The sequence below is a fragment of the Monocercomonoides exilis genome (assembly GCF_001643675.1).
Source record: "Monocercomonoides exilis strain PA203 chromosome Unknown scaffold27-1312184, whole genome shotgun sequence".
Lineage (NCBI taxonomy): Eukaryota > Preaxostyla > Oxymonadida > Polymastigidae > Monocercomonoides > Monocercomonoides exilis.
The window spans coordinates 853,216-867,939 of NW_027150572.1; the positions used below are offsets into that span (position 1 = coordinate 853,216).

At 36.5% G+C, this 14,724-nt stretch overlaps 3 protein-coding genes across 3 annotated transcripts; all 3 read right to left on the reverse strand.

The window, feature by feature from the left end:
* Positions 1-272: 272 nt before the first annotated feature.
* MONOS_4010 (uncharacterized protein) lies at positions 273-5,720 on the reverse strand (the record flags this gene model as incomplete). Its single annotated transcript, XM_067874049.1, has 3 exons — positions 273-3,598; positions 3,692-5,638; positions 5,693-5,720. The coding sequence occupies 3 exons, from the start codon at positions 5,718-5,720 to the stop codon at positions 273-275; spliced, it is 5,301 nt and encodes a 1,766-aa protein (XP_067726019.1).
* Positions 5,721-7,778: 2,058 nt separating this feature from the next.
* Positions 7,779-9,334, reverse strand: MONOS_4011 (uncharacterized protein; the record flags this gene model as incomplete). Its single annotated transcript, XM_067874050.1, has 2 exons — positions 7,779-9,114; positions 9,297-9,334. 2 exons carry the CDS (start codon positions 9,332-9,334, stop codon positions 7,779-7,781), a joined length of 1,374 nt encoding a protein of 457 aa, XP_067726020.1.
* A 4,186-nt stretch (positions 9,335-13,520) lies between these two features.
* On the reverse strand, positions 13,521-14,286 carry MONOS_4012 (uncharacterized protein; the record flags this gene model as incomplete). The annotated part of the gene is made up of 1 exon (XM_067874051.1): positions 13,521-14,286. The coding sequence occupies one exon, from the start codon at positions 14,284-14,286 to the stop codon at positions 13,579-13,581; it is 708 nt and encodes a 235-aa protein (XP_067726021.1). The 3' UTR covers positions 13,521-13,578.
* Positions 14,287-14,724: the final 438 nt, after the last annotated feature.

The window sequence follows — 14,724 nt, forward strand, 5'->3', positions numbered from 1 at the left end:
GTCAAATTTTCGAAAGGAGAAATTGAAAAAGCAGAAAGTTTAAAAGCAAATTCAGAATTCTGTAAATTCATTCATTTTCATAAGACACAAGAGGTTGCATAAGTGGAAAGCGCAAAAATGAACTAACGAATTTTCAATACATCTTAAAAGTCAAAAGTTGGACGTTTTTATCTCCCCAATGACAGAGAAAGAGGAAATCTTTAATTCTCTTGAAGATATTTTGGTACTAACAAATAGACATTGATAAGTTGATATAGCAAATGTTTTCAAGACTAGATAACTATACGATTGTTCGTTATAGCAGCTGAATGAATGTCACTTTCTCTATTTTCTAAGTTTATTGCATCAGTCATTGTGAATACCATTGCACTTTGCGGAAACAGTTCCACAAACTCCCGCTTGATCTGTGCTAATGAGTGTCGATGCTCTGCATTCATGCTCATCGCTTTTTCAACCATTCCCTTCATTCGAGATTCACTGATTATCTCCATCTTTGGCCTTTCTCCATTCACAATCTTCTGTCCAGCAATCTCTGCCTCATACTCCCCGAACGGGATCTTGAGCGTCAAGCACTCCCATAGCATCATTCCAATCGAAAAGGCAACTGACTCCTTTGTTGCTCCCATCTTCTTGTTGATCAACAGCTCTGGTGCCTTCCACCTCATGCACTCTTTTTTGAAGTCATCCTCATCTTCAAACGCAGATGAGGGCAGAGAGTCATCATCATCATCGCTGGCAGAAGTCACAACAGTTGATGAGGAGATGGAAGACGAGTCTGAATCATCATCAGACAAGAAGTCTGAATGCATCACAATGCAGATGACCATGTGTTCAGAGAACAATACAATGTGGGGACTCAAATTGGCTAATGATTGAAGTGAATTTTCCATTTCATCAAAGGAGTGGAGAGCAAGGTTAGCCACCCAGAACAGGATTTGAGCAGCCGTTTGTTCTCTCTCCTTCAATGTGCCAATCGCCATCTCCTTCTTTTCATTCCTTCCATGCAACAACATGAACAGCGAATCCCTCAGATCCACAATGAGCTTCTCATGAGGCGAAGAACATGCCATTGCATCCACCAAGTTAGACATCGATGAGGTAGTTGGACACAAACTCTCCGATCGAACAAATGTTGAATCTGAATCAGTCGTTGAAGTGGTGGAAGTGGATGAAATGGATGGTGATAAAGCTCTCTTTCTTGTCTCTTCTTCTTCTTTCTCATCCACTTTCTCCAACATCCATTGAGGTATTTTGTCTGAGTCTCTTCCCAGAATGTATTCAGTGGAACCACTCTCACTCAGCAAATGCTCTGATGACTCTGAATGTCCCAGGCTTTTCTCATACACCCTCTTCTTTATCCTCTCATCGTTCTTCTTCTCTGCTTCCTTCTCTGCTCTCATCCACTGCTCCTCAAGAGACATCTCCATCGTCGCCATCTCGAATGCCTTCGGATCCTTTTTAACATTGTCTTCCACTATTATCTCCAATTCTTCTGTTCGTCTCTTTTGCTTTCTCCATCTAACAATAAAGGCTATTGCGACGATGAGAACAATCAATAAAATCACAATCAACAAAACAATCACAATCAATGCCCACGAAGATTTTCCTTCTTTCCCTCCTTCAACTAATCTTTCATCATCTTTTTGTTTTGTTTCGCTTGCATTCTTCAGTATGAATGACTGAGTTGATGAAGGAGATTCTGTATTCCCAAACAGAATGCATGCACTAATTTCAGTGTTTCCTGTTGTTGAAGCAAAGTCTGAAGATGGAATTGAGGAATGGATTTCATTTTCTGACACATAATCATCAATTCCAAAATTATATGTTTCAATATGTTCTTCATTTCCTGAACTAATTATTATTTGGAGAGAAAGATTGCAAGGAAGAAGAAGAGAACCAGCGAAGAACAATTCGATTTCATTTTCTGATTGTTGTGATCGAATTGAATGAAGAGAAGGAATGAAAAAAGGAGATGTCAAAATCGATGGAATTCCGGACAGATTGCACCCATTATTCAGGATCCACAATGAAGAGCTGCTCGCTGCTTCATCACCTTTTTTCAAACTTTCCGCATCAATCTGCGCAGCATCTTCACAGAGAATATTTCTTCGGGCAGATTCAAAGAAAGGAATTGATGGCGAATTGTTTCTGAACTCCACATTTTTCAGTCGAATATCTCCACCTGATGCTGATAATGCTCCAGATGGGGCATTGACGAATGAAGAGTTAACGTCTTCAACTGAGCAGCAAGTAATATCCACAATCGACGAGTTCCAGCTGCATATTTCTGAAACAGTGGAAGATGAAATCTTGCTTCTTTGTGGATTGAGGCTTATGACATTTTCGGAATGAGCTGAAGCATTGTTGTCAAAAATATCAGCATGATTTCTTTCATGAAGACAAACTTCGTTTTCTTTGTTTGATGCTCCATCAAATGTGCACGATTCCAGTTTGAGTTTTGGAAGCGATGAAAATGAAGCCAGTTGGCCTCTGTCACCAGACGATGAACACAAAGAGCAGCTACAGTTGAGCAAGTGAACTTCACATATTTGAGATGCAAAAGAGAAAATTGTTGATGAACTATCAGAGCTTGTGATATTTCTGAACGAAGAAAAAGACATATTTATCCGAACAAAAGGCTGTTTCTGTTCTGTTTGAACTGTGTTATTCACGGAAAAAACGCTTCCTTTCTTCAGTGTTATATTTCTGGCATCTATCCATTCGAGGGAGGAGTTTTTCTTTGGCTCCTCGAACACAAAGATAGAGTTCATGCAAGTGACAGCGTCAAGGCAAATGTGAGACAGCTCAGCGCTTGCCGTATCTATCACAAGAGGAGAGTGAAGCACAACTCGTCTGCATGAGAAATCTTGGATTTGGAGTTTTGCTGAATTCTTGCAGATGAAGCAGGTGTTTTTGCAGCTGGAGTCTTCCAGCTCGCATGACTGTAAAATTGCATCTGATGAATCGATGAGCAGGAGAGTGAACGGGATGGAAGCCATTGAATCCTGTTGACTGTTTCGAACAGAATCAGCTTCAGAAAGCTTAAACGAACAACGAGTGAATTTAACTTCACCAGAGTTAAGAAAGAAGAAAGTTTGGTGAAGTGAGCAAAAGGATATTCCAAAGAAAAAGGACTGATATTCAATCCCAACATTTCCTGCGCAGCACATCAAGCTGTCTCGAGTGCAGTTGATATCAGAGTTGACGAGAAGAGATGTTATTGCTTTGGAGATACTGCGAATGCTGAGATCTTGGAGGTTGCATTCGCTGCTGATTGTGCTGCTTCCATTCACAACAATCCGACTTTCAAAAGACTGTGTCAGACGTTCCAGTCCATGATTCAGCGTGAGGCATGGCACAGTTGCTCGTCCGCAATTCTTCAGAATTGTTCCTCCATGCAGCTCGTTGCCGATGAATATCAGATCGTTCCGATAACCCATGATGAGATCGATGATGTTCACATCTTCTTCATCTGATCCTCTGTGAATATTGGAACCGAAGATTGCATTTTTTGTATTATACGCAGGTTCTTCAACGTGGAATCTGAACTGTTTCTCGCTTATTTGTGTTTCAAGACTTGTGCAACACACGAAAATGTCTCTCCCGCTCAACGCATCGTTCATATTGAATATGTCTTCCGTAAACTGAAATGATAATTCACCTTCACAATCGCAATTCAGATACGCCCCGCCTCCTTTTCCTCGTGGTGCTTTGCACAGCATGAAAATCGAGTCTTTGATTTCCAATTTCATTCCTTCGCAGTACTCTATGAACACGCAGCCTCCTTTCAACGAGTTTTGAGCTTCACAGCTGATGAAGTTAGAATTGTTCACAAGTATATCTGTTGACTTGAGCATTTTGTTGCTGAAGGAATTTGATGATGAATTGACTGAAGATATTAAATTTTCTTTTGCAAGAGAAATCAATCCACAAGTTGAAGTTGTTTGTGTGTAATTCAGAGTCATTTCTGTAATATTCATTGTTGATGATGAAGCAGTAAAAGCAGAACATCTTCCAAAAATCAATTTTGATGCTGAAACTCTATCAATGATGAGATTTCCTCCAGTTGCAGACAGAAGTGAATAAGTCAATTCGCAAGATATTTCTTCTTGCGCAGAGAGAAGAAATGAACATTTCCTGAGAGAAAGAGCGGAGAGATTGGACAAATCAAAAGAGGAGCGGATTAATGAAGATCGTTGGTTGAGAGAAGATGGAAGAACAAAAAAGATTCCACATATCGAAGTTGAAATAGAAACAAGCAGTAGTTCATCAGACTGCTTTTGTGACATTCCATTCACGCTTATGGAAACGGGCAGATTCTCATCTCCAATCGCATATTCGTGATCTTCAAGATGCATTTCATGATCAAGAACAAATCCAGTTCCCAGCATTACCATTCTTTTCTGATCAGGAAAGCGCAATGCAACAGCTGCTTCAATTGTCTGGCAAGGACAATCATCGAAGCCACAGCCACTGAAATCTGTTCCTTCGCTCCCATTCACATGCGCTGCTCCGTTCCACTGACGGAGAAAACACACAAGAGGGATGATGTGTTCCAGACTTGCTGATCTATCTATTCCGCACAACGCTGAAAGGTTGTTCAAGTCGAGAACAAAATTAAAAGTGTTTTTTCTCACAATTTCTTTCAAAACATTTCCATTAATGAATATGTCCGAACCCATCTGTGCATTGCACTCTTCAAATGAAACATTTGTCAACGAAATTGAGTGAGATGAATCAGAGAAATAAACATAAATCCCTCCTCCATATCCGCTTTGTCTGGTTTGTCCATTCTGTGCGTTCCGAGCTCTGCATTTTGAAAATTTTGTGCATTCTGTTCCGTTAACTTCAATTTTCCCTTCATCTTCCACGTTAATGCTCAATGCTCCACCATTTCCATCTTCACACACGCTTTCTTTCATTAAGCAATTTGATACAATTATCTTTCCTCCAGATGATAATGTTCCTTCAGCTATAGACCCGCCTCCATTTGCTCTTGTTAATTTGCTTGAGTTTGTTGAAATGATCTCCAATACGCATGTCTCTGCTTCCTGTTCAAAAGAAATTGCACAGCAACTGGAGAATCTTACCTCAAACATTCTCACTTCTTCCAAAAGGGCATATCCTGCATTCACTTTGAACACACTTGAGTGAACTTCATTCTGCTCATCAACACAAGAAACATCACATTTCTTCACTGTTGTTTTTCCATTTCCACTCATCACCAGAAAACAATTGGATGTACCATTGACTCCATCCATGTGCTTCAAGTGGAAGTTGTTAATATCCAAAGTGCCAGTTTCCACTGTGAAAACATTATTCCCTTCAAGTGATCTGATAATTGTTTCTTCTCTCGAAATGCCAGCTAAAGAAGCAAGTCCTGTGCCCACTTCAATTATTTCTTCGCAGAATTCACAGGAATCTGCAAGAATTGTGGTATTGGTGCTATTTGTGTTTCTGGAAAGAGAATATTTCAGAGTTCTGCAATAAGGCGCCAAACCACAGCCATCATGATTAATTCCTTCGCTGAAATGAGCTTTGATCTGAAAATCTGTTTGATAATTTGGAAGCCAATCGAATGGTTTTGAATCCTTGCATGTGTACCAGTTTTGTGTGATACATCGAACGACTCTTGTTCCTTGGGACAAAGAATAACATTCAACAAAATTATCTTTCGTTAAAGAGTTTAAACCAACGTGTGCTGTGATGTGAACATCCATTCCGCATTGTTGAGCTGCAGTGTTATTCTGGAACAAGCAAAATGAGCATTGAAATGTAATTATTTCGTTATCACTTTGTATCCCAAGTAAAATGCAAGGTGCAAATGTTTTAGCTGTATTATGTTGGAATAGGTTATTTGAGAGGATTATGCTGGAATTGATGTAATATGTGTGAAATGCTCCAGTGTATTGTGTTCTACAATCACCTTTTTCAAAAAAATTCGATTGAAATAAATGAGATCCCTTCTGTAAATAACCCAACATTATATGTCCCTTTCCATCTCCACTGTTATTTAAAAACAGCGTTGATTGAGTTGTTGATTGTGTGTTATTCATGTAATTAATAGCACCTGCTTGAATTGAGTGACAGTTCGTAAAAATGCAATGATCACACACAAATGAACCTTTTGTTGATTCAAAACTTACTGCTCCTCCATAATTTGTGGAATCGCATTTATCAAAATGACAGTCTAATATTTTTAATGAAGCATTTTGCTCGCATTGAATGGCACCACCATTTCCCGAACTGTTGACAGAAAAGAAATCATTGGAAAACGAGTTGTTGCCCGATACGAAAGGTTGTTTTGTTGAATAGTTTGAGCTGCATTTGTCAAATGACGAATTGATGCAAATGAATGAAGATTGGGCTGGAGTGACTATCAATCCGTTGTATGGATTCATGCATTTCGCCATATTCGTTGAAGTTATTTCAATATTTTCAATCTCTTTTGAATTGTTGATTTGCTTTGAGCATGGAGAGGTGAGATTGAAAAAGTTGCAGTTTGCGATTGACAAAGAAAAAGCATCCATCGAACACACAAATGGAGGAGAATCGATTCTCAACGATATGAATGAGGATTGAGAAAGAAATACCGATCCGCTGGGCTTCAAATTCAATTTTTCTTCTTGACCTGTGATAATTGGTGGACTGCTTGAAAAGTGCATGTTGGAGAAAAATGAAATATTCTCCAAATGGAATAACCCACCTATCGATGAAAATGGAGAACATTCGGAACAGGAGCCAATGATGGAACACGATTTCAAAACTATAGCTGAAAATGGATCAATATGTGCAACAATGGAGTATGCTCCGAGCCTGAATTCAAGGGATTTCAGATGAATCGTACTGTTGATAATAATGAACGATTTGCACGTGTCAGAAGAAGACAAAATCGTGGAAGAATTGTTGAAACAGTCATATTTTCGAAAGATATTCTTTTTCTGAAATGGGCTTGCCTGTGATTTTTCTGAAAATTATTGTATAGCAGTTGGTTCATTCAAGTCTTCAGAGAAAATAAAAAAGGCAAACGAGCAAAGATTACAAAAGATACAGAATGAATAAAAGCAGCGAACAAAATCAGCATCACTGCAAGTTATCTGTTTTCAAGAATTAAAAAATTCTTCTCGTTCTGTTGTTTGTACTTCTTTTGATTTTTTTATATGCAGAATCAATCAAAATTTTAAGTCGAAAAGCCTTTGCTGCCAAATTTGATGAACCATAAACAATATTTCTTAATAAATAATTTGAAATTTTCAACAAATATTTTTTATTCTCATTTTTCTCCTTCTTTTTTTGCAAATGAAAATAATCATTTTTTGCTCATGAGAAATTAATCAAAAGGGCTTTCAATCTCAGAAAACTTGGCAAACAAGAGCAGTTATTATTTTTTATTTTGTTTTATTTTATTTTGAAGAAAACAAAAAGTTCAACCATTGGATTGAAGTTGCTGATTTCACCATCGCATTTGTCGTCATGCCCGGAACAATTGTGTTTGAAAAGTGAAAGGATAAAAGAAAGAAAATTGTTTGAAACGAATTTTGGCAAAACAAAATGAGGAAAAAATAAAGACAACAATTCATTTTATAATAAAAATGAAATACCTTAAAGTTCATGTGAAAAGAAGCAAGTTGACCCATAATTTGAAATGAATGGAAATTATTTGTATGAACTTCTCACATATTTTTGCCACAAGCATCACTCAAGAAGAACCACCCACACCTTCTATTCGATTTGTTTCTCTTTCCTTCTTTGTTTTTCTGTTTTGGATGATTACCACCTCATTCTCTGACTTTTGCTTTTGGTGAGTTCTGGAATAACTCTTCAATCTCTTCTTGCTTCACTTCGCTGATCCTTTCCTCATCTCCCATCTCGCCATTTTCTCTCTCTTCGTCATCTTCCTCCTCCCTTTCCCCCTCCTTCTCTTTCTCCTTCTCCTTTTGCATCTCGTTTTCTTTCTCCTCTTCATCCTCCATCAAATCCAGTGCATCTTCAAGAACCGAAAGGTCGATGATCAATTTCTTCCTTTTGATCAGCTTCTCTTCAATCTCCTTCAGAACTGCATCCACAAATACAATTCTCTGCTTTCTCGTCTTCTTCAGCCACAGCATAAGCAACGAATACACTTCCACTCCGTTCTTCACACACAAATGAATATCTGTCCCACAAAACAACGAAATCGTAATTGTCTCCACTGTGTCATCTGCCTCTTCATCCTCATCTTTCCCATTGCCCGCTTCTCCATCTCTTCCATGGATCCTCGCACCAGCCGCATTTCTTGCTTTATTCCCTTTCTTAGCAGTCCTTCCCGGAGAGCTTTTTCTTCCTTTCTTCTTCTTCTTCAGACCAGATGAAACCAAAGGTGATGCTGATGCTCTTGGTGTTACAGGAGACGAAGGTGAATTGACTGGGTTTGTTGATCTAACAGGTGTCGACAGAGGCTGTCTTGTTGATAAGGGTTTCGGTTTCGGTGTTGTTGGCATTGGATCAGATGAATGAGATGCAAATGAAGAAGAAGAAGAAGATGATGATGATGATGATGATGATAGTAAAGACGAAGAAGAAGGCAATGCAATCACAGGCTTCCTCTTCTTGGCATTGGGGCTCTGATCAGCAAGCGACGGGATGAAAATCGACTCAAACACCATCTTCTTCTTGTCTTGTGCTTGTTGGGCTGATGGAGACAAGTTCAGCGACTGGAAGCGGGAAGGTGAAGAACGGATGCGTTTGGAAGGAGAAGCTGAGCGAGAAGGAGCTGAGGAGGAGGAAGAAGAAGAAGAAGAAGAATATGAGAGAGAATATGAATGGGAAATAGACAAGCGAGATGGAGATGAAGGGCGGGAAGGAAAAGGAGTGGAGGAAGGCGAATGCGAAGGAGAAAGAAAAAATGAAGGAGAGGGTGAGTGAGAAGCAGAGGGAGAAACAGGCACAGACGGAGTTGGAGAATGAGTACCTTCACATTCTTCACAGACGCTCTGCCTGAGATTGAGGTTCTTGTCTTTGTGGAGCTTTGTGTCTTTGTCGACGAGATGGTCAAATTCAGACTCAATTTTGAGTTTTTCCTGTTTGTTTTCATTATCGCACTCATTCTCTTCCACCACAGCTTCAGTTCTCTCTCTTGGTTTTTTTCATTTTTTCCGACAAAATGAAAAAAGATTCGGAAAAATAAAAAATAATGTCAATCATCTTATATATTGCATGAAGTTAATTTTCATGTCTTTTTCCATTTTAAATGAAAGCATTTGAAGATTTTGTTTGTCAATAATTGTTTTGAATGATCAATTTTTTAAAAATTCTACAGAGAATCAACAAATACTTTTGTTATCCTTTCCAACATATCTAGCAATATTATTTATCTTCTGTCATCTGATAATATCCAATGATAAAAAGAAAAAATTGAACACAAAAATTGAAAGAAACATTTCAATCCAAATTTCATCTCGGGAGTTCACTTCCAAAACTTCAAGCGATATCAGAAATTAATAAACAATATCTAATTGCTACACTTATTTGCACATCAGTTGTTTTGACGCAAAATATACTCTTCATCTTTATAATGTTTGATCAATTATGCCATTAATAAACCTCACATATTTTTATCATTCTTCTTGTTTGAAACAGCAATCAAAATAAAGAAAATAAAAAGATAGGTGCGATCACTGTTTTTTTCATGATGAATTGTGAATTTATTTTCTCAATTTTCAAATATTGCTATATTAAATTTTCGACACAAACGTCGAAAATTTTGCTGTTTTCTGTTTGCAACATGTAAAGAAAGATACTGTTCATGAATGACACTGAAAAGCTTCTGGGTTTGAAAACATTATTGCATATGAATTTTTTCTGATTGAAATTTTTTCTGACTTTTTTTGAAGTTTTATTTGAAGAACTGAAACATTGCACCGACGATGAACAAAAGCCAAAAATTTCAGAAATGAACAAATTGATAGCAGAAATGGAGATAAATAAATTTGTTTTATTTTTCACTGAAGAAAAATTCAATGAAGTTGGCAGAATGGTTAAAGATAAGAAATTATCATTGGAAAATGCAATTCCACTGTTGAAGAAAATTGGATATAAGCAAGTGTTGAAAATTGTGATTAATTAGTGTTTTTCTGCCTCTCGATTGAACAAAATATTTGAGAAGTTAATTTTAGAAGAAGGGATGAAAAAAGAAAAAAATGAACGAAATCCTTTTGATTGATCTTTGCGAATGCTTTCTTCTATTGCATTTCAAATATCATTGCTTCCCAAAAAGTCTTGCAAACATCTTGGAGCCTTGTCTTCTGAAGGTGGCTTTGAGCAAGGAAAAAAGCAAAGAAGCACAAAAAAAAGTGGAGATATCGTTGATGGCTTTGAGTAATCTATTTTCAAGGGAAGTGTGAAAGAGTTATCATTGAAGCTCAATTTATTGATATTTTTGTTCTTTTTCAATAGAAAATGGAAGAAAATGTATATTCGAATGATATAAAAGAGATCATTGAATATCATCAAAAGCAACGCAATCTGACTCGTCTGGCTTATCAATCAGCTTGGGAATATTTTTTAAATAGAAATTTATTTGTTGTAAAATTTGAAGATTTTTTAATGAATGAACTTCATTATGCAAGAGAAGCAACGAGGGAAATGGAAGAGCTCATGGAATTGATCGACTGGAAGAGAAACGAAGATGTTATAAATGAAATGAATGAGATAATGAGATGGTTATTTGCATTCGAAGAGTTATTTTACAACATCCAATCATGGAATGAAGAAATGGTTGAACTGATCCGCTGCAATGTCAGGCTGTTCAGAGTTGCAAGAGAGAATAAAAGAGAAATATGTGAAATTAGTGTTTCAAATTTTCGTGAAATTGCAGGTGAGAAGACTGAAAGCGGTGGAATTTTGCTGAAAAGTGGAGCTATTTATTTCGTTTTAGAGGAAATTCAACTGTTAACATTAACAAAAAAAATCACTTGTGATTCCTTGAGGTTCTTTTTGGAGCTTTCTAAAAAATTGAAAGGAAAAACGGAAACTGAAAAGAAGGGGGTGAAAAGAAAGGCAAACAAAAGAGAAGTGTTTGAAAAGTTGGAGGAAGTGGGATATGAAAACAGTTTAACAAGCTTTTTAAAAACATCAACTTTCACAAACGAAGTGTGTTACAAATTTTCATTTCATTTATCAGATTTTATTGTCTATATGGGAGAATATTTTTGTAATCATATTTTTTCATTCAATTATTTCTGTTTTATATTTTCTTTTTCATATCACTTTAAGAACACTGAAAAGAGAAAAGGATTTTTAAAGACATCGTCGTTTTTTATTCAAAAAAAACATTTGTCTAAAAAATAGTTCTGATAATTTTATGCATTTTTATACAAAATCTCTTCCCAGTGACAAGTAACCTTTGAAAAATCAACACACCGAAAAAAGTTCTGATTTCAAAAATAATTTCCCATATTTGAAAAAAAAAATCTGAAGCTAAAATTCTTTGAATGGAAAAACATAGAATATCTTTCAAAAAAAGACAATTTTATTAATGAAGATGACTCATCAAATAAGTGAAAAAACAAACCCAAACTGAATTTGATATGAGAATTTCACAAAGTTTGTTACAAATGGATTTTGCAGATTTGTTTGTTCTATTAAAAAATCTTCAGTATTTTTTGTTTTTTAATTGTTATTTATTTCCTCACACAACTTATTCAATTCATTTTTTTCACTATTTTTTCAATCCTTCTCAATGAAAAAATAAATTAATTAAATAATAAAATAAAAAATAAAATAATTAAAAATTGGTAAATGTTCTCAAATTGGACGATATTTCTTCACTTTATAATTTTAATTTCATTCTTCTTTTGCGCGATTGTTTTTGACATCATAACTTTTTTCTGTATTGTTTTTTAAAAGATTGATTGTTTCCCCAAAGAAATTATGAATTCTTCAGAGATTTAACATGGGTGATTTTTTTTGAAATCATAAAAAAAGATCAAAAAAAGAAAATATAAAATCTATTGTGGTATTTATTGATCAAAGAGGAAATTTTGTAATTCTGAGTATTCAGCTTTTAAAACTGTGATTTATATATGTTTTATTTATTTACATAAAAAAAACATACCTATTTGTTATTTTTTATGAAAATGAATTTTTTTATCAAGTTTAATAAAAATTAACAAAAAACAAATAAATGAAACTTCAAAAAGGAAAATAGAAATATTATAATTGGAAAATCAAAACATTGTTAAGAGAAAGTTTATAAAGAAGAACAGAAAAGAAGATAAGAAAACAAAATTATCGAAATTAATTGATCAAAATCAGTTAATTTTCTTTTTTGTTCTTTCCTTTGTATAGCAAACAAATCTCCATTCCTTTAATTCGGTTCAATAGCTTCATCAACCGTTTAATGAAATTGTGAACCATTGGATAAAGCGAAGTTAAACAGCTGTCTCCCTCTTAAAGCCCAGAACAAAATTGTTGACAACAATGGAACAGATGCTGATGTCCGTGGAAAAACACAGCAAAGCCCAAGTGCCACCGTGGAGTATGCTATCAACGGCTTCATAACTCCCTTCAGTGATGCCTTCCTCTCTCTTCTCCTCTCCATTTTCACTGCAACAAAGACTCTCAACCTCATCGCTGTCGATATAAAAAGCACTGAAAATGATAATCATTTTTCGATTTCTTTTTTGTTTCTTCAATTATCTCTTCTAATTTTGATTATTTTCCAAATAACTGAAAAACTTTTGTGCCTTCTAAACATTTTTATTTGAGGAAAGCGGCATCGCTTATTCTATCAAAGAGCCCAAAATCAGCTCCGGAAATAATATATCTTTGTCATTTCTTCATCCAATTTCTTCTTTTCATCAAATGAAAACAAAACTCGTTGCTTAAATGAATGTTTTCAATTATTCTTTTCTTTAAATAGCATTTCTTCAAGCATATCAACAAGTTCTTCAAAACTCTCAATTTCTTTTGTTATTCCCATTTCACTTTTTTTGTCCGCTGCAGAGGCACTTATTTCATAGAATTATCCTTCGATTATTGATTTTCCTATAAATCGCTTTATCTTATTGTTTCATCTTCGATGACTCATTAAAAGTGTATCGCATTGTGAAATCTCTCGAAGATCATCCACATAATCGTTCATTCCAAATGTTGTTTTCTGCCCTGCTCCTTCTGTTTTCTGTGAATTCTTCAAAATTCCAAATAAATAATGTAGATTTGATCTTCATGGATTGTGCACCCGATGATCAGCTTTTCTTGGTTTAATATAGTTCTCTCATTTTCAAATAACTTCAGCTTGCATTCTATGTTAGAAGAAACGATTATCTGTGCTTCTGAATGTGAATGAAAGTGAGGAACGATGTCGAATTCGAGGGGAGTTGAATGAAAGAGAAGGAGACGAAGATAGAGCAGGAAGTGAGAGTAGAGAAAGAGAGCCAGGATCAGCAAGACTAGCAGAAGATAGAAGTTAAGCTTGGGACTGCAGTGAAGGAGATAAAGATGTTCTGAGAGAAGAAGAAGATTGAAGTTGGATGTTCATAAAAAAGGTTGAATCGACAAGTGAAGAGGTGCAACGAGAAAGAGGATGAAGAGCAATGTTCACATTAGAAGCGAAATCAGCACATAATTAAAGGGCACAATCAAAGTGAGCGCAGGGCGTTTCTGCATCAGATCCATTGCCATTGAATTCTGCGAAGCGAAGTGAGACGCCAACTTTGAGAACGACAGCGAAGAAAACAGTTTTGATAGCACATCTCTTTTTCCGGGTACGCTACTCTGGCTGAATGTTCTTATCCATTTCTCTTTCAGAAACAACAAAGATGATCCTTTCCCTGTCCCTTTCCTTCTCTTTCCGTGCGTCACGTCTGCGTTGTCTTCTTCATACAGCCAGCCATCCCCTGTACCTATGCTCCACCAGTCGTCTTCAAAAAACTCTTCCTCTCTTATTCTGAATACTGTCAGTATTTCCTGCAGCTTCTTCTCCCGTACGTCATCTTCTATATCTTCATCAATTCCAGTCAAGTTGCAAACTTCTGCCTTCTTCTTCCTGTTTTTAGGTTTTGATATGTTTTTTATTTTCTTTGTTTTTGAAACAACTGGTTTGGGATTATTAATTGAATCCTCCAAAATCTCTTCTTCGTTTTCATCGTTGTTCTTGCAGTCATCTTCTTCATCCTCATCATTCGTGTTATCTTCATCGCCTTCATCTTTTTTCTTGTTTCCACAACCCCAAACTCTTCCATATTCCCTCCTCATTCTCCTTCTCTTCCTCATCTCCTCCTCCCTCGCTTCAATTCCAATAAACATAGACTTTACCTTTTCCTCCAGCTCAGAATCCAGTCATCTCCTCTGCTCTTCTTCGATCTTGGCCATCTCATTCGCCAGCACTTCCTCGGATTTCCTCCGCTCCTCCGCTTCTTTTGTCTTTCGTATTCCCTCTTTCTCTCCTTTCAGAATCCCATTCCCTTCTTCTCCTCTTTCTCCTCCTCACCACCAATCATCCAAATCCCCTGGCTCGCTGCATATGCTGCGTTGTTCAGAAGGATGCTCCGCGGCCCAAAAACATCCCTCTAGGCTGACGTGCTCCTTCTCGCAAACACATTTGTATTGTATAATCTGTTCTTTCCAAGAATCGCTAAAGGAATCTGCAGCGAGAACGAAGAGAAAGAAGAAGGAGATGAAGAAGTGGAGCTTTGTCCAGTTGTGTAGAAGGACTTCTGTGTAAGTGATGAGGTGTCTGTGGTG